This window comes from Panthera uncia (genome assembly GCF_023721935.1).
Source record: "Panthera uncia isolate 11264 chromosome A1 unlocalized genomic scaffold, Puncia_PCG_1.0 HiC_scaffold_16, whole genome shotgun sequence".
Taxonomy (NCBI): Eukaryota; Metazoa; Chordata; class Mammalia; order Carnivora; family Felidae; genus Panthera; species Panthera uncia.
This window is the reverse complement of record NW_026057576.1, coordinates 75,974,888-75,999,389: the sequence shown is the minus strand read 5'-3', so window position 1 is coordinate 75,999,389 and position 24,502 is coordinate 75,974,888. Positions and strand designations below refer to the sequence as shown.

General features: G+C 42.1%; 1 protein-coding gene across 1 annotated transcript in view; it reads right to left on the bottom strand.

Annotated features, from left to right (window-relative positions):
* MYO16 (myosin XVI) overlaps positions 1–24,502 on the bottom strand; it is a 458,605-nt gene that overhangs the window by 270,232 nt on the left and 163,871 nt on the right. Inside the window, exons 12-14 of the mRNA XM_049647209.1 lie at positions 22,273–22,400; positions 16,246–16,351; positions 7,107–7,224 (exon numbers count right to left, since the gene is read on the bottom strand). Coding sequence (XP_049503166.1) covers positions 7,107–7,224; positions 16,246–16,351; positions 22,273–22,400 — 352 coding nt within the window. The remainder of the gene's footprint in view (positions 1–7,106; positions 7,225–16,245; positions 16,352–22,272; positions 22,401–24,502) is intronic.

The window sequence follows — 24,502 nt, the reverse complement described above, 5'->3', positions numbered from 1 at the left end:
CTGAATTTCAATGTAATAAGGCTTAAACATTTTAAAAAAGAGAAAAAACAGATGAAATCACAACAGAAAAATAATTTGCCTGAATTTCAACATAATAAGGCTTAAACATTTTAAAAAAGAGAAAAAACAGACGAAATCACAACAGAAAAATAATTTGCCTGAATTTCAACGTAATAAGGCTTAAAAATTTAAAAAGAGAGAAAAAGCAGACCTCAGGAGTCTCCAAAGTTTCCAAGTTTAAGCTCATACTCCTCTTATTAGACAGCCTGATACTTTGCAAACCACAGCTTGTTTTGTTATCCTGATGAGTGTGCAATTCCACAAGGAAGCGGTTAGGAAATGCACCAGAACCCCGTGTTTCCTCGGATGTGTGAACTTCCAAAAGTCTTCCCATCAGCGTTTACCCACCAGCATCCTCCTCAATCGTGAATGTCCCAGAGGAAGAGACCACCTCATCACCCAAAGAAGCATCTGGTGGGTAGATAGGTTTGCCCGGGACAGGTGGACCGTTTCGGCTTTGAATGTCTAGTTGCCGGAGGAGGTCTGAGCCTGCGAGCTGGGCTCCAATGCGTCACCTGCAGCAGGGACCAGGCGCACAGCCCACTGACTGAGCTGAGCGCAGGGGTGTGGTGGTGCTCACCCAGCTCCCCACCGCGGTCTCAGCTCTGCCTGCCCTTTCCTCGGTGACCAGCAGTGACCGCAAACCGTTCGTAGCCTCCATTGGAAGCCTTAGAAACGTTCAACTTCACAAGGAGTTTCTCTCTAATTAAGTGAAACAAAGCTGGGGACACCTAGGGGGAGCTCAGTGTATTAAGTGTCTGACTTTTGGTTTCGACTCAGGTCATGATCTCACGGTTCGTGGGTTCGAGCCCTGAGTTGGGCTCTGGGCTGACAGCCCAGAGCCTGCTTGGGATTCTCTCCCTCTCTCTCTCTGCTCTCCCCCTCCCCCAGCTCACTTGCTCTCTCACAAAATAAATAAACAATTTTTTAAAAAGTGAAACAGTGCTGAAAGGAACACAGGAGAGAATGGTCTGGTGTCTAATTTTATAGTTGAGGAAAAAGGGTAAGGACACTCGCCCCATGTGCACACACAGATCCAGCCTGGAGCCCCCTGCACTGTGCCAAGCGGTCCCACTGAAAAATGCTGTGTGCTTTGTGACCTGTACTTCCAAAGACGGCAGAGGTCTGTATCACATTTTTTAAAATGTTTGTTTACTTATTTTGAGAGACACAGAGGTAGGGGGGAGCGGGGGGAGAGAGAGAGAGAGAGAGAGAGAGAGAGAGAGAGAGAGAATCCCAAGGAGGCTCCAAGGGCAGCGCAGAGCCCAATGTGGGGCTCAATCCCACGAACCGTGAGATCATGACATGAGCCGAAATCAAGAGTCAGATGGTCAACCAACTGACCCACCCAGGTGCCCAGGTATCGTGTAATTTTGAAGATTTATAAACCAGAAAATGATCCACTGGGGAAAAGATTGAAAGGATACCTTATCATATGTCAAAAGATGGCACATACTTTAAAATGAATGGCAACTTTAAAAGTTGCCCTAAAAAATCTTTAAAAGACCCTAAAAAAAGACCAGCTATGATCTTGATCATGAGAGAAAAGCTGGGAATATGGCATCAATATCTTCTCCGCCATTATTTTCATTGGTGCCTTTGAACCTCACACCCGGAAAACCTCTCTGCACTCTTGAATGAAAAATATAAATCATTAGGGATTCAGCAACTACCTCAAGTCCCAAGTGAAAGGTACTGGATGAGTGAAAACAAACCATCACTGACAAAGTTTTCCCAATATTTGTAGGTTACATCCTTACCTATGGGACGACAGTAAGAGGTTTTACACATCACTTCATCCCGAGCATGCTGATGCATATACCAGGGAACCCAGAATAATTGTATTGTTAAATAAGTAATCAGACAGGAGAAAATATTGGGCTGAAAGCCAGACCACAATGCTATTCATTAATTAAATCTTCTTCAAAACAAGAAACATTCCCTACTTTTCTATAGCTGGTGTTTCATAAAACTAAGCATCATACTTTCTGTTATATATATATATATATACACATATATATACACACACACACACACACACACACACACACACACACATATATATATTTCAGATTAGGGAGCTGGCATTAAACTACAAAAGCATGGGGCGACTGGGTGGCTCAGTCAGTTAAACGACTTCGTTAGGCTCAGGTCATGTTCTCACAGTTCATGGGTTCGAGCCCCACACTGGGCTCTGTGCTGATGGCTCACAGCCTGGAGCCTGCTTTGGATTCTGTCTCTGTCTCTCTCTTCCCCTCCCCTGCTCACACTCTCTCTCTCAAAAATAAACATTAAAAAAATTTAAAAGGGGCGCCTGGGTGGCTCAGTCGGTTGAGCGGCCGACTTCGGCTCAGGTCATGATCTCGCAGTCCGTGAGTTCCAGCCCTGAGTCAGGCTCTGTGCTGACAGCTCGGAGCCTGGAGCCTGTTTCGGATTCCGTGTCTCCCTCTCTCTGACCCTCCCCCGTTCATGCTCTGTCTCTGTCTCAAAAATAAATAAACGTTAAAAAAATTTTAAAAGAAAAAATTAAAAAAAAAATAAACTAGGACCAATAGTATCAATGAAGGAAACATGCAACATCCACTCCACCTTAAAATTTGTAAGATAATGCTTCCTGTCCAATAAAACCCTCACCATTCTTTTAGAAATGTTGATAATTCAAGGGAACCCAGACTACCTACCATAAAGAACAAAATCAACCTGTAGCCTACATTTATTTGACCTAGTTTGAGGTGCAATAGCCTTACTCAAATTTGATTTACTATTTTAGTGAACACTTAAAATTCAGAAGGCTTTTCCAGGGAACCCATTTGAATGATTCAACTCTCTTTAAAATTTGTGTAAAGTAGTTTCAATTAATATGTCTTTTATTTTTCTTTCAGAAAAGGAGTCTGGATAACAGATGTAATTGTTCAAAGGTATCACACTGGCTAGTAGCTTCTTCAAGTGCTTGGTGCCTCCTGTTTGGAGGTAACAATGAGGTTCCTTTTTTTTTTTTTTTTAAGTTTATTTATTTATCTTGAGAGAGAGAGTGTGTGTGAGCAGGAGAGGGGCAGACAGAGAAGGAGAGAAAGAGAGAATCCCAAGCAAGCTCTGCACTGTCAGCACAGACCCTGATTCGGGGCTTGATCTCACAGACCATGAGATCGTGACCCGAGCCAAAATCAAGAGTCGGGAGCTTAACCGACTAAGCCACCCAGGCGCTCCAACCATAAGGTTCGTAACCTGAAAATCAGTTTAAGAAGTAAAGACAACATAACAGATCCCCTCTAAGGTGGTCTGGATTGTGCCCCACAGACGATACGCCTATGTCCTAACCCCAGGACTCGGGGACATGACCTTGCCTGAAAGCGGGGTACCCGTCCATAGTCTTCAAGTTCAGGTGAGGTCCTGCTGGAGGGCATGGTGCTTCCAGACTGGCACGGCCCCCACTGTCTTGCACATCCTGCTTCATTCAGGTACATGTTCTGCTGGTCTCTGTGGTCTACACTTTCTAGCTTACAAATAAGCCTTAGAGAGTCTCCATGATTCGATCAAGGTCATAGGGGCAGTGCTAAGGTTGGACCTAAGACCCAGGACTTCTGGAGTCTGAGCTCAGTTGCATGGGCTCTTTGGAGTCAGTGGCCCCTTTACAGTTCTTACTACTTCTTACCACCCCCCCCATAGAGTTAGTTAGAGTTAGAGTTACTCCCCTATAATCAGCCAGCCCTTCATCCATTTATTCTCTTGGCATTTATTGAACATTAACTCCACCAGACACTGTGCCGGACCCTGGAGATATAGCAGGGAATGCAGATTTACACTCTGGTAGGGAAGAGAGGCAGACAGACAGGTCTTAGCTCCTTGACTATCCTGCAAGCCTTCAGCGGCAGGACCCAGTCGAATTTACTTCTGAACTAACAACACAGCAGTATGGACACCTATATGTCCAATAAAACATCAAATAGATTTTTTAGAAAAGATGAAATCGTACTGGAGCAGCACAGGTCCCACTTCATTAAGACTGGTGTTTATCAGGGGAAGAGGAGAGAGGCGGGGACAGAGCGCCTGTGACCAGCCAGGCAGAGACCCGAGTGCGGGAGCCAGGAGCCAGCAAACACCAAGATCTGGCAGGAACCGTCAGTGGCTGGCCAAGGCGAGGAAGGACGGACTCCTAGCGACATCCGAGAGAGTACCATCCAGCGGATCCCAGACTTCCGTTCCAAGTCACCGAGCCTGTCATGTTTTGTTAGAGTGGGACAGGCACCAGGAGATGACACACACTATGAAGTCACTCCTCGGGGTGCCAGAACCCTGCTCATCAGTTAACAGGTCCTTCGTGGGCAGGCTCTAGAACGTGCAGAATCAGGCAGTGTCTCTAGAACAACGTCGCCCAGGTCCCCTTGAGACTGACTGTTGGGAGGTCTGGAGGGGTCTGCGCCTTCCCCTCCTGGAGCACCCCCAGCATGGGGCGAGAAGGTGGGGTGCATCACGAGGAAGGCGGGTGCGAGGGCCTCGTGATCAGGAAACGTACTTCCTCTCTGTCACATCCACCAACTCTGCGGAGCTCGCATACAGACCTTTGTTCTCCAGACCCTCTCCACCTGGTAGCAAATATCTGAAGGCACTTGGCCACGCTTCCCGAGACTTCTTTTCAGTCTTGCATGTCTTCACGTGCGCCCCAAAGGGCTTGAACTTTCTGTCTCCCGAGGCACATCCTCTGCACACATGGCTCAACGTTCCCTTTCCACACAGGGAACAAGGAGCTGAGCTCCCATCTGCCCGCTCCGAGCCTCCCTGCTCCTTGTCATGCAGTCTCAGCCGGCACTGGCCCTGTTTGTCTAGCAGTACGTGTTGTGTCCTTAAAATCAATCAAAAAAGGAACATAGAACCTTCAGAACAATCATTCTGCCAGATTTTTAAAGGAACAGAGCAGGAAGCTACCAGACTAACAAGCTGGGGCACCAGGGAGCAAATCAAGGATGCTAATGAGAAGTGGATGAGTGGGAAAACAAAACGGGGGTGCAGAGAGGAGGGGGTGCACCTCCTTCTGCGGAGGTCTGGCCTGCTGCTTTCCCAGGGGGTACCACATCTGGGCACCATTCTGCCGAAGGCACCCCACGTCTGCACGCGCAGTCCTGCACCATGCAGAGGACTTTTGGGTCGGAGAGGGCCCCAGGTCCCCCTGTGAATCGCACTCTGGCCACGTCACTGCTGCCTCCAAGAAGCCCTGAGAGTGGTACCTTGGATGTGACGATGCTGGAGCGTCCTGGGACCCCGCTAACAGGCGGCCGGTTAGTGCACTGCAGTGGTCCTGCTTCCCCTGCACATGTGCATATATATAGAATGATTTTCTAAACTAACACTCCTGAAGGGGACATATTAGATTCCAACCAGAAAAAAAAAAAAAGCCAACAAAATTAGTAATGGGCAACACCTGCAAAAGCCCCTTAGTGCCTCTCCGCTTTGGTAAGGGGAATGCCAAATCCAGAAAACACAAGGTCATGGGAGTGATGTCCAGACAAGTGGTTTCTCCTCCAAGCCCCATGTGCATAAAAGCATGGCCAGCTCGACTCAGGCTGGAAGAAATGCCTCTCAAACTTGGGTGTTCATACGCACCACTGGGAATCTTGTTAAATACAGAACCCCAGTCAGTAGGCCTGTGTTTACGACGAGCTCCCAAGTACCCTGGAGTCACACACAGAGTGGACAGGGGCCGCCTGCAGCACCGGGGACTTCCTCCACCTCCAGCTCCAACCGCTGGGCCCCGAAAGCTCAGGGTTTACGCTCAGAATTGAAGAGGTCAGGCTGGGGGGCGGGGGGACACTCTCACTGCGGTGTGATAAAACCAAGACCTGGAAACCAGACTTTGAGGCTCAAGATATTTCTTGGCTGAGGTCTTCTTCAAATGGTGGACCTTCAAATATAGCTCTTTGTCACAGATTTTTCAAGACATAACATTCCTATTGCAGAAATGAAGCTGCTAACTTCAACATCTAAAGTTATCTTTTGTTACGTCTTTTATACATTTTTTTCTTACCAAATTTCATTTACTAATAATGGATTTTGGCACCTACTGCAAAATGCAGGCTTTTTCCTTCTTTTTAAAAAATGTTTATTTTTGAGAGAGAGAGAGACAGAGCACAAGCAGGGGAGGGGCAGAGAGAGAGGGAGACGCAGAATCCGAAGCAGGCTCCAGGCTCCGAGCTGTCAGCACAGAGCCCGACACGGGGCTCAAACCCAGGAACGGCGAGATCATGACCTGAGCCGAAGTCGGAGGCTTAACCGACTGAGCCCCCCAGGCGCCCGAGCTTTTTGTTTCTAAGTCATGGTCCAAACCAACTTTTGTTTCTTGAAGCATACTTGAAAACACCAAATAGGACTGATCTCTTTCTAAAATGATTACACTTAGCAATTAATTGGTTGCTAACGGCTGTTATTAATGTTTTTACAATACTTGATTCTTCCAAGTGCATGGGCTCCCCACCTACAATTCTCTTAATTTGCCTGGATAATCTGTTTTCATTAGAAAACTGTAACATCTCAGGTGAATTCTAAATTGGTTTAATTTTAAATAAGGCTTTTCATCAAGTACACATTAAATATTGAAGCCAAAAAATAGTGTTCTTTGGCTTTAGTTGGGTGCTTATTTTGATGTTTTGATTTAATCCACTCATTTTAAAAATATACATTCACTTTTATTTAAAATAGACTTAAGTGTCTGTTTTATGAAGGAATTATTTACTCCAGTCATAATTTATTGTAATTGGGTGTGTGAGTCATTTCTGTGTTCAACAATTATGATCCATTTCAGCTGTTTTTCATTGGGTTCCCGATTAGATAGTTTACACAAGAATCATCTTCAAAAAGTTCCCCTCACATTTCTGATATCCCTCAATTCACAAGAAGTTTTGAACTCATAACTTGACATCTCAGGTGTGCAGATAGCCACACACACGCACACACACACATGTGCACGCACACGCACACTGTTGTCACCATGCCTGGAGTTTCTCTGCCCCCTGCTGGCAGCTCCTGAGATCTGCCTTTGTTAATGTTCTACTTACCTCCTGTTAGGTGTTTTTTCCTCTCGCAGAATTGTAGTTCAAAATACTTTATGAAACAACTGGACAGATCATTCAGAGTTGTCCTGGCGTGCCCAAAGGCTTCCAAGATGCATATGACCTGTAGCAAAATGGAAACATTTACTGAGAAACTCGTTTTTAAAAATAAAACAGGAATAGTAGCAAAGATCCAGGAATAGTCCATCATCCAGGAGGTTCTCTGTTGTTGGTATGATACTGTGTTGAATTTTTAAAGTCACTCTTCCTTCAACTGCAAACTACTGCCTCCTTCTGTCTCAGAATACAGCTAATGTTAAGAAGGTAATGATACACAGAGGGTTTCATTTGGCTTTGCTATCTCTTCACACAAACATAATCAACTCAACACATGTTATTTGAGCTTTGAGACTTAATAAAACAGTAGAAATGCTTTTGTGGTTTTTGAGGGAAGGAATTGGATTTAATATTGGTTCTTTTAAAACCAACAAATTAGGGGTGCCTGGCTGGCTCAGTTGTTTAAGTGTCTGACTTCGGCTCAGGTCATGATCTCACAGTTCATGAGTTCGAGCCCCATGTCGGCTCTGTGCTGACAGCTCAGAGCCTGGAGCCTGCTTGGGATTCTGTGTCTCCCTATCTCTGCCCCTCCCCTTCTCTCTCTCTCTCTCTCCCAAAAATGAATAAACTTAAAAAAATGTTTAATGCTGTTAACAAAGATCTTCAGATCAACCCTAACATCTGAAATTCTTAACATGTTTCCTTAAACCTTGGCTATAGGAAAATAAAACACCATTTCTTCTCGCAATTGATTGTGTCTATGATAATGATGATGACCAAGTAATCCTCTAAAAAGTATGAAAATTTGGAAGTTTCCAAGGTATTTTTCTGTATCTTTCAAGTCATGGATGTTAAAAGCAGTTTCTGCATCAGCCGTATGAAGGAGCACACTAATTAATGCATTACTTTATTGATACAGGGGGTTCTTTATAGTTTCTGGTGATTGTGTTTTTTGAGAATTGTATTCTAAGTTAAAAAAAAACCCAACTTTGCTGCTACTTTTTAACTTTCTGAATGCTGATCTACTAATGCATTCGGTTCACCTGGAAGCATTTCATATACTGAAAAATTATAAAATAATACTTTGAGTCTAATCACAAATCCAAAGTGCTAAAAGTTGTGGTACTAGTAAAATCTTCCAAAATATCTACCAAATATTGAACTTTTGGAGGAAACATGTTGATTTCGGTCTCTTAGTAATAACCTAGTTTTAAAGATCATAACAGTTAATTGATAGTAGTGATGCCAGAAATGTATTCTGAAAAATAATCTGAAATGGTATTTATAAAGGTCCTGTTTTGTTTTGTTTGCTGCTTTTCCAGTAATTCAATATTAAACAAGCATATCATGGAATTGATAGTGTAAGTAAATCGCATTTTCCACATGTATGTTATATCTAGTTTCTCTTCAGATTGAATAAATCTTTCACCCTTTACATTAAATAATTATTTAAAAATTCATAAAGAGGGTTAAAATGAATTTTTAAAAGTATTCTGGATTCTAGTTATTTTGGTGCTATAACTGAAAATAAACTGCTTTTTTGGTATTCTTACAGAGACATAAAAGATAATAACATTGGCCCAAACAGGAAATACAGGGTAATGGTTCAATACACGTTCTTTGTAGTAACAAGTAGATGTGTCCCCATTTCACCTCTGCTAATGATAAATTATATGACATTAAGCAAGTTTCACAAACTCCCAAGAACTGCATTTTCCTTTATTCCACCACAGGAATAACTCCTTCAGTGCTTATCAATGTCGGGTATACAAAGTTCTCAGCATTCAACAAATAACAAAGATGAATTTTATTTTTGTTGATAGTAGTAGAAAACATTCATTTTGTGCCAAGAATTATCCTAAAGTTTTATATATATAACATGTAATATATAATATAAATAAAGTTATATATAAAATTATGTATACCATATATGCACACATACAGGTACACATGTATGTTTATGCAGATATTTCTTTTAATGCTCATAACTATTGTCTCAGTGAGCCACCCAGGTGGCTCGGTTGGTTAAGTGTCCAACTTTAGCTCAGGTCAGGGTCTCACAGTTCTTGAGTTCGAGCCCTGCGTTGGGCTCTGTGCTGACAGCTCAGGGCCTGGAGCCTGCTTCAGATTCTGTGTCCCCCTCTCTTTCTGTCCCTCCCCGACTTGTGCTCTGTCTTTCTTGCTCTCAAAAATAAATAAAACATACAAAAAAAAATCTAGTGTCCCCATTTTATATAAAAGGACATTGAGAGATTAAATAACTTCCCCAAGGTTCAGAGATTACAGATAGTGGAGCTGGAATTCGAACCCAGGCAATCTCTCTGCAAAATCAGCATGCTTAATCAGTGCATCACCAGGCTATGAGTGCTGGAATAACAATAAGGGAATATAAGGCATAATGTTATATAAATCTAAAACTATTGAACAAAATGCAAAAGCTCATATGGCAATCTTTCATTGTGTGCTGTTGGTCCATAATTCAAGCCTAAGATATTATTGGTTACACTGAATTTTTTTTTTTTTATTCTCAAATTAGTTAACATGGAGTGTAGTCTTGGCTTCAGGAGTAGAAGCCAGTGATTCATCAGTTAAATATGACACCCAGTGCTCATCCCAACAAGTGCCCTCCTTCATGCCTGTCACCCACTTAGCCCATCCCCCACCCCTTCCCCTCCAGGTACCCTTGGTTTGTTCTCTATATTTAAGAGTCTCCTATGGTTTGCCTCCCTCCTTGTTTTTATCTTATTTTTCCTTCCCTTCCGCTATGTTCTTCTGTTAAGTTTCTCAGTTTTCACATGAGTGAAAACATAGGATACCTGTCCTTCTCTGACTGACTTATTTCACTTAGCATAATACCCTCCAGTTCTATCCACGTCCTTGGAAGTGGCACGATTTCATTCTTTTTCATCCCTGAGGAGTAAATGACGCTTTTTATCTTCAATTATCCACTTGGCCAATAGGTGGCACTAAGTAAATGTGTTAAGAGAAATACCAAAAAAAAAAAAAAAAAAACCAAAAAACAAACAAACAAAAAAAACCCCAGCAAGACTGATTATTGTTCCACTGCTCACCTTAACTCTCAAAGAAAATCATAAGAATATGGTACAATACCAAAACTTTAAACAAAAATATAGGCAAAAGGAAGTATGTATATATTTCCTCAGTGGTCACTGATTCAAATTTTACTGGTATGATTTTTTTCGACTTAGGACTGTGTGGGTTTTTTGTTTTTTTTCTTTAAGATTTTAATAGCTTTGCCACTAAAAGTTATGCACTATTATTATGATAGTAGTTAACCTATTGTATTTTCTAAGAGTAAAAACCTGTGTCTTCCTCAATAAAAAAAAAAACAGCTTACTCGTGTGCACCACACCACTGTGCTCTGTAAAAAGCAGTTATTCAATAAATGTGTATTTAAACAACGTAAATGGAATTGAATGTTCCTTAAAGCTGAAAGTCATTTGGGGCAGAATTGGTGAAAAGTCCCAGGCAGTTGTTTTTTTCCCCCCAAACATGATTTTTACGTTCCAAAAACCTATTGCCAGGGAAAAAATCTCCTGCTTGTACAGCTTGAAATTCAAATACAGGGATTAAAAACAACAGTCTGAACTGATGGTAGCTGTTTTGAAGCTGTACAGGGGAACCAGAGCAATCTCCATGGTTGTAGGGTTCAAACCCGTTGCGTAAAACACAACCCGAACCGTGTTGCCAGGGCAGAAGGTAAACCCGCGTAGACCTTTCAGGCAGGACAACTGAAGGAGGAGATTAAAATTCAGAAACATGACAGCTGCGTGTCCCTTACAAACACGTGCATGGCCTGTATGAAAGTATCCAGTCCTCTCTGGAGCTCAGTGCCAGCTCTCTAGCTCTCTGGACCCCACCTAAACCTGGTTCTTCCCTCTGTGCCCTCATGGGTCAGCAGGGAGCCAGCTCAGACCCCTTCACTTTGCTCTCTTCCTCCCCATACTCCAGGTTCTAATCTTCAATTATGTCATCGATGGAAACCACAAGGAAGATGCTCTCTTTTCTTCAGCTTTACATGACTCTGCTGACACCACCCCCCTGCGCCCTTCTTTTTACGTCCCGTGTTCCCTATTTTTCAGTAACTGCTGATCCGAATAACCTCTAGTGACTGCTTTTCTTTCACAGTATACTGCGATCCAGGGCAAAATTGTGTGGGCTAGACTCCCCAGGGGAGATGCCCTGTGTGTGTCTGTTGCACACGCAGCCCCACGTGGCCACGTCGTGGATAGTGGTTGCCGGCGTGGGAACCCACAACAACGTCACACCACCCAGTGTGGCCGAACTGCTTTCCTATTCAACTCACCCACCTCTCTCCTTTCAGGCCTCCTAAGGAAGTTTCCTTTCATCCCACCTTGGATTGAACTTTAAGCCTTCTACTGAATCTCAGCTCCACAATCAAGGATGCTCTTTTCTATTCATCTCCTTAATCAGACTTTTCTTTCCCACAAGAAGTACTGGCCCATCCCTGAAATGTACAAAGTTTCACTGAACCCCTGTGATGTTATATTTACCGTCGATTCATATACATTCATTAAATACTTGTATTTAATTCCCACTTGTACACCAGGGTGCTGTGAAAGAACTGTGGGTAAGTTTTGAGAATGCTTTGAACACCAAATGATACTCATCCGGATTGTAATTTAAAGGAAGCCAAAAACAAGAAACAAACAAACAAAAAAAAAAAACACCCAGCATAACTGATATAAGTTTAAGCCATACTTAATCCTGGGCGATGTTACCTTATGAGGCTAGGAATCACTTATTTATGACATCCTTAATTTGCATGAGAAATGAATAAAACAACAAACAAGTGAATTAGAAATGGTTTTCCTTGAAATTTGCATGGATATCATAATATTGATTCCCAGACGCTAACTGATTTGGAAGAGTTATATCTATCTAAAGAAATGCAACTTAGAATGTATTTACTTAAGCTAAACTGCGAAGCCAATTTACATAAAGTAATCTAGAATGCACTTTAGAAATTGCACAGCCTGCTCTTTCCAGAAGGATCATTTTAATAAATGATTGCTTTAGTCTATAACTTACAGTGAGGACCACTGTTCCTTGTCATTACACTTAGGCCAACAGCTCCTGGTATTCTGTCAGTTAACCTAAGTCTATTTGATAACTGTTCTTTAGAAATTCTCTAACTCTGCTGTCTGTAGCAGTATAGTACAATATGTGAACATAGATAATTATGGTAACCTACCCAAGTCAACCCAAAATGTTAAATTATTTTGAGCTGTGCTGTACAATTATGCAGGTTCTCAGTATATGGTTTGAGCTTAATAAATGGTTATGAGTTAGTCATTAATGAACACATATGTCACCATAGATATTCTTCACAAAGAAAGAAATCTCCAGAATCAGGTGTAGGTTTGGGAATCCGTAAGAGCAGATTTAATTTCTTAAGGACATCTTTTTCAAAAGTCGAAAATAGGAAAAAAATTACATTGACCTATCAATTAAATATACATTCTTCTCATTTCTTTTAAAACTATTTTTTTTAATTTATTTGTTTTGAGATATAGAGAGCAAGGAGGGAGACGCAGAGAGAGAGGGACAGAGAATCCCAAGCAGGCTCTCCGCTGTCAGTGCAGAGCCTGATGCGGGGCTTGATCTCAGGAACCACGAGATCATGATCCTGACCTGAGCCAAGATCAAGACTTGGGTGCTTAACCAACTGAGCCACCCTGGCAACCCAAGTTCCTCTCATTTCTAAATGAGGAATCAGATACTAAAATTTCTAGAATATTGGGGCACCTGGGTGGCTCAGATGGTTAAGTGTCTGACTCTTGATCTCAGTCAGCTCAGATCTTGATCTCAGGGTCATGAGTTCAAGCCCCACATCGGGTTCTGTGCTGGATGTGGAGTGTACTCAAAATAATCAATCAATAAATAAATAATAGATATATAGATAGATAGATAGATAGATAGATAGATAGATAGATAGATTTTTAAAAATATTTAATGTTTTATCTATTTTTGAGCAAGCACAAGCAGGGAGGGGCAGAGAGAAAGGGGAAAGAGGATCCAAATCGGGCTCTGCACTGACAGAAGTGAGACCGATGTGGGGACTTGAACTCTTGAACAGCAAGATCATGACCTGAGCTCAAGTCAGGTGCTCAACCGACTGAGCCACCCAGGTGGTCCAAAACAAAAATTTATTTAACAAATAAGATTTCCGGAGTATTTTCACGTGCATGGCACCATGGCAGATATCCCTTGGCCCACAGCGATAAGTTGAAAGGGAATGACAGAAAACCAAATACAAACAGCACAATTCTCACAGGGTGATGGGTTTCTACATCTTTATATAATGTGTGAACTTTTTATTTATTTATTTTAAATGTTTATTTATTTTTTAAGAGAAAGAGAGTGGGAGAGAGGCACAGAAGGAGGGAGATACAGAATCCGAAGCAGGCTCCAGGCTCTGAGCTGTCAGCACAGAGCCTGACACGGGGCTCAAACTCACAAACCGTGAGATCATGACCTGAGCCGAAGTTGGATGCTTAACCGACTGAGCCACCCAGGCGCCCCAAATGTTTCAACTTTCAGATGGCTTTGTTTTAGGGAATAATCTAAGATAACAGCAGCTAAGTTTTTGCTCCGATTTAATCAGACACTTTCAATATAAAGTCGCAGAATGAACAGGCAGGTGTCTTTCTGCAAATACATGCCTGGCAAGGCCGGTGCAGGGGTGATTGTGGAGGGGGAGGCGTGCACCTGTCAGGTGACACCAGCACACTTCCCACACCTTGCTATGAAATGTGCACCAAGAGAGAGGGGACTGGAACCACACTGTCTGTCATGTGCATGACGCACAGCACACGCAGCAAAACCTACGGGGTCCCGATGATGGACAAATGGTTTATCCATGTTAAATTCATTTGCTATGTTTAAGTAAATGAATTGAGGTGACTTGGGATAATTAACTGTGTCTTAGGTATGCTGAAAATAACTTCTAGATATCTTAAGCATGTACTCTTTCACGTGCCACATAGTACTTGAGCTCCAACTGTGTGGCGGGCTCTAAGACGGTGTCTCTGAATTCAAGGGACATGCGCATGTCAGCCACTTAAGACATTGTTGAATAAATGAATGAGGGACAGAGGCCACATGGCCCAGCCTGGGGGGATACGTGTTCAAAGGTGGCTCTGGCAAGAATAGGAACAGGGAAACTCTATGAGGCTGGAGAACAGTGTTACCAGGTCAGATTGTCGGGACACTGTGATCATGGGTGAAGCAGGGAGAGGCTGGCATTGAGGCCAAAGCCAGGTTTCCAGTGGGGCAATGAGAAAGTGATTGTGCCACTTATTTGATGGGTGGCCTGGGAGGAGAATGCTGGAGAAACCTGGGAGCCCCTGCGTCCAGCTCTGGCCGTCTTAGGGACGCACACTGTGGGATATCCAGGAGGGCTGCTGGGCAGGGGTCTATGTGGAAAGAAGGGGAGCTGGTGGGGTTAGGATGAGGCGTGACAGCACATGGAGGGGACAGAATCATGGGATCGGACAGCATGAGGAAGTGCAGAGCATAAGACCCCAAGGCCCCTAAAGTAACAGGGCACACGTAAGGGAGTCTTATTTTTGTCTCAAGCATAGAATAATCATCATGAACTTGGGTTATTCTAGTTATTTCCTCTACAGTAATGAAATCGGAAGGCTAGCCCTGCAGGTGGAGACCCCCAGGGCAGCACACTTTTGGGTTCTGATCATGTCCCGATTGGTTATTGATGGGCTGTCTTTCCACCCACTAGGGCATCTGCCTAGCATACGTGTTCCCTGCAGGATCCTTCTAGCAACTCTTGAGTTTGCACTTCCCCTCTACTGTGGCCAGGGAAAACCTGCTAAAAATACCTACCATGACTGTGTAAAAACAAGACACAGTCAGTGGTGAGCACCCTACAGGTGTATCCTTGGGTAAAATTCCCGAGCTTTATTGTGTGAAATTTCTGACCTTTATCTTCGCGGCTAATAGGCCTTTCTGGTTCCTCCTTGAACCCTGGAGATATTTTAGGCGGATGAAGTATCACCACAAGGAGTCTTCAAATAAAAGCAGGTGTTACTGAATATAACTTAAAATCAGTTTTAATTGCGTGAAGGGAGTCAAAAGTACAAACTCCCAGTTACAAGGTAAGTCAGTCCTGCAGCTGTAACGCACAGCATGGTGGCCACAGTTGGGAAAACTGCAGATTTGAAAGATGCCAAGCAAGGAAATCTTAAAAGTTCTCATCACAAGAGAAAAAAATTTAACTATGTGGAGCGATGGATGTTAATTAAAAAATTATAGTGATGATCGTTTCGCAATACATGCACATATCAAGTCACTACGTTGCATACCTAAAAATACCACAACGTACATCAAACAAGTCAATATTGGAGATGAACTTTTATTACCTGCCCCTCAATAGCATTAAGCTTTCTTGTTATCAGTTCTTTTTTTAAAAATGTCTACTTATTCTTGTAAGAGAGAGAGAGAGAGAGAGAGAGAGACAGAACATGAGCAGGGGAGGGGCAGAGAGAGAGAGGCAGACACAGAATCGGAAGCAGGCTCCAGGCTCCGAGCTGTCAGCCCAGAGCCCGACGTGGGGCTTGAACTCACGAGCCGTGAGATCATGACCTGAGCTGAAGTCAGACGCTTAACTGACTGAGCCACCCAGGTGCCCCTCTTGTTATCAATTCTTTTACATACGTTGAAACTTCACTATCACCTCTCAATAGTCCCCCACAAAACGTGCTAATCGGGCCAATCCCCCAAAAGTGTCTACACACCGAGTGGCACTTTCTATGTGAACAACAGTAATCTCTAAGTATATTACATGTTTTCAATCCAACTATTCTGAGCAACTATAAAAAAAGAGTATGTATGTTCAAAATATTTTAAAATAAATCTCGAATGGCATTAATTTGCACCAGGCCTCAATCTTCTTTTTCTTTCCTTTATTTCCACCAACTTGGACCAATTAATAGTCAAGCTTATGGTCTATTATGATGTTCCCTTTTATTCACAAACTACAGGTGTCCCAGCTCAACATATTCTCTGACCCAAACAAGAAACTTACGTGCTTAAATTTGGAATCAAACATAGGCCTGCTGAAGCCAGATCTGCACATCAGGTGTCTCGTTATTTGTTTGCTGGCTTCAGACTTCCCCGATCCTCTCTCTCCACTGCCAGAAAACAGAGAGAAAACTCAAGTTTAGCATCTTGGAGAATGTAGCCAACAATTCAATGAGCAGCCATAATCCTGATACAAAGGTGGTGAGGGAAGGACGGAAGAACCTTTCCTGAGTGCTTGGTATCATCTAACTCTTAGCTTTGATTTGCTCATCCGAAATATTTAGTACATGTGTACTCGGTCACGTGCCCTCTGTCGTTCCGGACGCTGAGGCAGCATATGAATTTGATGAACGTCTGCCATCCAATGTTTTGTGCTCAGCTTTGTAAATGAACGTAAGTGAGCGGGACCCCAAGGGACGGCCTCTACAGGGAGGATGCATGTGTCCTGGAGCAAATGGCCTTGTAAAAGCTTTCTGAGCCTCCCAGGAAAGACATTACACCTTCCTTGGCCAGAGTTGACCAGGAGAGTAAGGTGCCTGGCACACGGCAGATCCTAAAACGGCCACTTGCCTCTTGAGGCTTCTGTCAGTCTGACGTTTCATGTTCTCCATTTTCCTTGAATCCAGGAAATAATAGTAACCAAACTTGTTATCTGTAGTGACATTTTTGATGTTTCTCAAAACTCATCCAATTTCTATAAATAATTGTACTATATTCCTGACATGAGAGGATAGAGGATTATATAAAATTCCAATACAGTTATTACTTACTAAATACCAAATGGTCTAATACAAAATAAAGTGGTTAGTGCTTCCAGATAGAATGCTCAGGAAAAGTCTTTACTCATCTGATAGCTTAAAAATTAAAATATATATATACATATATATATAGCTCTTTACTAGTGCTTTTTTGGGCTTCTCCCCTGATTATTTGTACTAATGAATTGGAGGAAAGGGTGTTTGCCAGAAAAGAAGCTGAAATGTATTTTTTTATCCAAGTCTCCAGCTGCTAACAAAATACTTCCCTTCCCCGCATCCGCGCCGACCATAAATATTTTAATGACTTTCAGAACCACCACTCTGACAGCCTGAGGGGAGCAGGTGCCAGAGACCCACACAAGATAAGGAGCTCCTTTCTAGGTTCAAGGACATTTGCTTGGAACCTTCTAATTTCAGAGCAGAAACAATTTAGATCACTTGTGATTGAAATTTCACTTCTACCCTTGTATTTGCTGTTATAAATTGGATGGTTTATAAACCTTGATTTTGTAGAGATTCTGCTCACATTTACGCAGGGTTGGATCTTGAAAACACCATTTTCCTTTTAAAAATGGTGCTCCTTCTTTCAGATGAAATTTACTAAGGGCCTACTATGTGCCGGAGTCTATGCCAGGCTGCAGAGCTCAAGAGGTGCATCCGTGGGCAATCTGGAGGCCATCATCCATCATCCGGGATGCTCTCCAATGAACACCAAGCACATCACGAATGCATACTCAAACTGCAATGGAGCACAGCAAACAATGTGCCAGCAGGTGGAAGAAACCAGGGAGGACTTTGGGGGGTAGGCTCATTCTGGGAGAAAGGGTAGCGGAAGGCAGCCTTCACCCAACATGAAACACTCAACCGGTTCTTCCACAGCATCTATTCTGAAACCGGCAACAGGTGGTGCATGGACGATGGTGAACGCAGCTGGCAGTCTGCACAGCTGGGAGGGTGTGCGGCTGCACTGGAGGTCACGTGAGTGCCTTCCCCGCTCTCGCCACTGCGCATGCTCTGTCACTCCACGTGGGGGTAGAGAGAATGATCAATTCTCTTACCTGGCCAAAATCACTAGCAATTTCAACCATCTCATAAAATCTCAAAATGGGCATATTTTATTGAAACGCTGAGTAAAATGCAAGGAAGTTTAAAAAAAAGGATACAGCACAGGGCAGGGTAGGATATCATATTGCAACTAAAAATCCTAGCATGATGTGTTCAAGAAATATCCCTTGATCTGAAAACCCAGTATATGATTAAACTAGAAACTTGATGGAGGATTTTGGGCGGTGCCAATCACGGACCCATAGAAATCTGAAAGCTTATTTGAACAGCCTTGTCTGCAAAACCTGCACATGAGAGAGGCAGACCTTACTCTGCTAACTTCACAAGTTACTTCTATGTTCAGCTTATAACATTAATTTGGATTTGCTCAACACAGTTAGGATAATGGATTTTTGTCACATGTGCTCTGATAATTAATTAAAACCATCTATCAAGCCTTCAGAAAATTAAAGATAAGATTGATTATGGTGAACACCAGACTCTCAGTTATAACCCACGACAAAGATCTGAAAATTATTAAAAACTGTTTCTCAAGATGAAGCTTTGTGTGCTAGAGAGGCTTATAATTATCAATCAAGTGAAAAATAAAATTGAAATTTGAAAATAAAAGTTAGAAATTCCTGCTCTAGTCCTAAGTTATAGGACATGTATTCCAGGAATATTTGCATTTTAATCTCCAAATCTTAAATTATCCTTTGTAAATGCTGGTTATGAGACACAATAGACTCTTGGCTGTGATCTTTTCTTTCTTTTTTAATTTATTGTCAAGTTAGCTAACATACAGTGTAGTCTTGGCTTCAGGAGTAGATTCTCATGATTCATCACTTACATACAACACCCAGTGCTCATCCCAACAAGTGCCCTCCTCAATTCCCATCACCCATTTTCCCCACCCCGCCAACCCCTCCACCCACACCAACCCTGCTTGTTCTCTGTATTTAAGGGTCTCTAATGGTTTGTCTTCCTCTCTGTTTGCATCTTATTTTTCCTTCCCTTTCCCTATGGTCTTCTGTTAGGTTTCTCAAACTCCACATATGACTGAAATCATGTGATATCTGTCTTTCTCCAGCTGACTTATTTCACTTAGCCTAATACTCTCCAGTTCTATCCAAGATGTTGCAAAGGGCAACATTTCATTCTTTTTCATTGCTGAGTAGTATTCCAGTGTGTGTGTGTGTGTGTGTGTATGCCACATCTTTATTCATTCATCAGTTGATGGACATTTGGGCTCTTTCCATAATTTGGCTATTATTCATAGTGCTTCCCTGCTCTTCTAAACAATGTATTTAGTTGAGTTCTAAACTTACTAATTTTAATGAATTAGTATAATAAATGCAGAAAGCCTTTATCGTAGTCAAGACAATCAAGGAGGTAGAGAAGCCATATAAAAACATCAATCCTGAAAGAAGAAGATGACTAAAATAGTAAGTCCCTGTGATCACACATTTGTTCTTCACTTCTTAAAACCTGAACAGGAGTGCCTGGGTGGCTCCGTTGGTTGTGTGTCCAACTTTTGATTTTGGCTCAGGTCATGATCTCATGGTTCATGAGCTTGAGCCCTGCATTGACCATGGTGGACCCTGCTTGGGATTCTCTCTCTCCCTCCCTGTCTGCCCCCCTCTGCTCTCTCTCTCTCTCTCTCTGAAAAATAAATAAATAAATAACCAAACAAACATTAAAAAAGAAAAAAACCTGAACGAGGAAAAAAAGTTTTTTCAGAAAGACTGAAATACACATGGCATTATTAGCCTTTAAAAATGTCCCATAGAGGGGCACCTGGGTGGCTCAGTCGGTTAAGCATCCGACTTCGGCTCAGGTCATGATCTTGCAGTCCGTGAGTTCGAGCCCCGCGTCGGGCTCTGTGCAGACAGCTCAGAGCCTGGAGCCTGTTTCAGATTCTGTGTCTCCCTCTCTCTCTGCCCCTCGCCTGATCATGCTCTGTCTCTCTCTCTCTCTCTGTCTCAGAAATAAATAAACGCTAGAAAATTTTTTTAAAAAATAAATAAAGAATAAAAATAAATAAATAAATAAAAATGTCCCAAAGAAATACTGATTCTGCAGAATATTAGCAAGTCCAACTGGAAAAGCAATCCCATGAGGAAATTCATGTAGAAAGCACTGGGTTAAAGATAAATGGGTTTTTATTGAGAAGGGCACCTTTTGGGATGAGCACTGGGTGTTGTATGGAAACCAATTTGACAATAAATTTCATATTAAAACAACGATAAATGGGTTTCTTAACTAAAAGAATTTGCTAGATATTATGAAATCTGTAGCAGGCAGACTCCCAAAGGATATGATTCTTTGGCTCCTCAGAGCTTCACTAAGACCTATGCGTTTCAAAAGAATTAAGCAGATTCAATAAGAACTTAGGAAAACCCATGGATTTGTGCCCGGCATTTTAGGGAAGGCTAGGTGGGCTGTCAGAAGCCTCCTTGAGCAGGCTGCAGGGGCAAGCCACGCACTGGTGTCTGGCTGGGAGAGTGGGGAAGCTTCGTTCATGCCCAGAAGCCAGACTATGGGCTCACATCCCACATACAGCATCCACTGGACCCTAGACTAATTAATCACCATTTACTAATTCACACTATTGGGCTCACATCCCAGATTCACTATTTACTGATCACGAGGCCCTAGACTAGTTACTCCTTATAATACACAGTCACCTGACCCATAAAATAGTGATGCTAAAGCTATGGGTAAGGCAATACATGGAAAGTACCCAATGGAGGGTCTGGCACTATGTTCTCAATACGTATCAGTTGTTACTACTGCCCACACTATTATATACTCCCTATAATCTAATGGGTTTTTAAAAGTGTTCCCCTTTTCATCAAAGTTACACTAGAAAACCCAACAGAGCAGATAAAAATAGAGTTGCTTGATTGGAGGATGGCGGAGGCCTCCCCTGCTGCCGGTGCCCCTCCCATCTGGGGACACTTCAGCACAAGTGTGAAAAAACTACTTGCATGCTACTTTGAAAATCAGAACATTGAAGTTTGCAACCACCAATCATACACTCCACTGAACTTTTGACCAAAGTGATAATGTAAAAGTATATAAATAAGTGCTTATTTAAGTATTTAGGTGTCTTTTGGGTTCTATGCAGTTGTCCATCTTTACTCACTTCCATTTCACTTTGAGGAGTTATGGAAAGCTTTATCCACACATTTGTTTCCAGTCAACACTACTGATTATAACTCACGCAAAGCCATGAAGGTTACAGAAGTCCCCTCTGGTAGAATTTTCTCCTAATAAGAAACGTATTTCTTGGGACACCTGGGCAGCTCAGTCAGTTGAGCAACCGACTTTGGCTCAGGTCATGATCTCAAGGTTCATGAGTTTGAGCCCTGCATCGGGCTCTGTGCTGACAGCTCAGAGCCTGGAGCCTGCTTCCGATTCTGTGTCTCCCTCTCTCTCTGTTCCTCCCCCACTCACACTCTGTGTCTCTCTCTCTCAAAAATAAATAAAGTTTACAAAATTTTTAAAAAGAAATATAATTCTCAATGCAGATCTTGTTTTAATACCTAAATAATTTTTAATCATTTATCAGTACATAATCACATTTCACCTCTACTCTCTACTTCTTGTGGTACTTGTGTGTATGGAGGAGTGGGGGGAAGAATTTTTGCTCTGATGTAAATTACTGTCATGAGCATCTGGTAATTTATGAGCTAATGCTACCATTATGTTTCAGTATAAAATACTTCCGGGTATATACTTTGGGTAAAATACAAGCAAACATAAATACCCATATGCTTTTCCCAAATGTGGGAAAGCCCACATTTGTAAGGTAATAATTTGTGTTTTGTATTTGAGCAGCATTCACATTTTGTGAACCATGGTTTGCTTACAGCAGGTGCCTTTCCTTCCCCAGGGTTTCTAAGGCTTGAAAGCAAAAACACTCTGGTTCTAAGTAGTAAATCTTCCAAATGAATTGAGTTTCAGGTTAAGTTTGTTGGTATTGATTCAGCCACACTTGGGGCTATTTCTAATAACAACAAGGTCTCTCCTTTGTAACGAGTCAAATGTACTTATTGCCAAGACATACTGGACTGCCGGGTGCTGAGGAAGTAAATAAACAGAAACCACGAGAAATGAGGACAGCTTGACCGCCAAGCCTCCAGCATGATGCCGAGCATCCATTCGGCGCCAAGCCTCCAGCATGACGCCGAGCATCCATTCGGCCAGGCGCGGGGTGCACTCACCTGAGAATGAAGCACTGGGACCGCTGCTCCTGGAAAAGCTGGTGGAAGGCCCTTTCTGCACAGGAGAAGATGTGAGGCGGCAGGGAGGAGCAGGGCTGCCCTGAGCTGCTAAGATAAAGCTGGGAGACCTGCAAAATGTGTGGGACACAGATGTCTGTGAGAAGGCTCCAGCTCGTCTACCTCAGGACACAGTGGACTTCTTTCCAATACACAAATGTGACACAGTCTATTTTTGAATCTCATTTGTAACTACAAAACGTCTGGGAAATTATGCTCTTTCAGCACGTTTTAAGGGTTCACCATGATAAAACAGGGGCATATCCTTGATCCTGAATTACTTGGTTCACAGGCTTGAAATTATTCTGCTGTCCTTAAGCAGAGCAACTGACACAAATCCAGTTTAATAGACACCCACGGAGTAAGCTGAACCTGGGCTAATTTACATCAAATGCAATGTCTCTCCATGACATTTCATTTCCATAACATAAGATAGAAAGGGTTTTTAATCTGAATAGAAAGCAGTTGCAGTTGAAACACAGAAGAATCTACAAATTTCTCAGAAAAACAAAAATTAACTTAATTTCAGTGACACAGTGATTGATGAGGATTGCCATGGTTCCAGTGTTTTTAGTCCTTTTGAGTTTCTAGTAAATTCTGCTACATTAGAATTAATCATTAAATGACAGGGAGGTGTCTGAGCTATGAAGAAATAGCATACTTATTTTTTTTTTATTTATTTTTTTACAAAGTAACTTCCCTGTAGCCTCAAGGATATCAAGGTTGGGAAGTTCAGGAGAAGATAGAGGGATGAATCCAGACAAGACAAAAGGGCCTAGAGGCTCAGTGTGCCTGTCCTGTGATGGTGGTCTGGGTCTTGGACTCTGTGGGCATTATGTGGTGATGGGAAAGACCTGAATGAGGCACCCTGACTCGATGGTCACACTGCATCAGGAGCAATTTCCTGATTCCAATGGTGGTATGCGGGTTACACAGGTGAATGCCTTGGTTTGCACAATGTTTGGAAATGCACAGGGCATATACTCAAGGTTGATGGGACCCCATGCCAGCAAATCATTTGAAAATGGTTGGGGAGAAAAAGTTGTTTGTGCTATTTATCTGCAAATTTTTCATATGTTTGAAGTTATTTAAAACCATAAGGGAAATAATTTTTTTAAATGGACTAAATGATCTACAGCTCTAAGAAATAATTGGATGAATCGCACAAACATGATGTTGAGTGCAATCTATCAGACACAGAGAGAACACTCTCGATGATAAAGTATAAAAACAGGTGGAACTAATCTACACTGTTAAGAAGTCACATGCCCTTGGCAAGCTACTAGTGATTGCAGAAGAGTGAGAGTGTGGCTTCGGGAGAGCCAGAAATGTTCTGGATCTGAGGGCTCATGAAAATGTATCCATCTGGACACTTATAAATCCATGAGTACTATATCTCAATAAAAACTCCAAAAAACCCAAAATCTGTAAACACTCTGGTTCGGGTGCAGAGACCAGAAAAAGAGATCAGTGGAACAGACTAGAGAACTCAACCCAAGCCTACACATGGGTGGGGATTTGGGGCACAAAATGGGCTGTTTCATGCATCAGTCATATAGGATAGTGTTCAAAAAACCGATATTAGTAAAGGAAAAAAAACACTGATCTCTAGCTCATGTGATATGTAAACATGAATTCCAAATGCATTTAAGTCCCAAATATAAACAGCAAAACATAAAACATTTACACAAGTAAAGAGAATAATACTGTCATGATTTTGGAATAAGTAAATACAGTTCCCAAATACAAATTATAATGAGAAGGATGACTTAATATCACAACAGTACATGTGACAACTGCTTTTCTACCACAAACATCAAACATACAGTAATGATGATAAAAGTCAAAGACAGAGAGGAGATTAAGCTGTGCATAAAATCCATATATTATCCATGTCTTATAAATGACTCCTACAAATATATGCCTACAAAGAAAAACTGGAAATAAAATTGAAAATTGGACAAAGAATATGAACAGAAGAGAATAACTAATAAACATGAGAAAAGATGAGTAACTCTGTTATCCAAGGAAATCTCATTTCAAACAGCAGGGTAATAGATACAAAATACTGGTAACTTTATCAATGGCACAGTAATAATAATAATAATAATAATAATAATAGGGGTGTCTAAGTGTCTCAGTCAGTTAAGCCTCCAACTCTTGATTTTGGCTC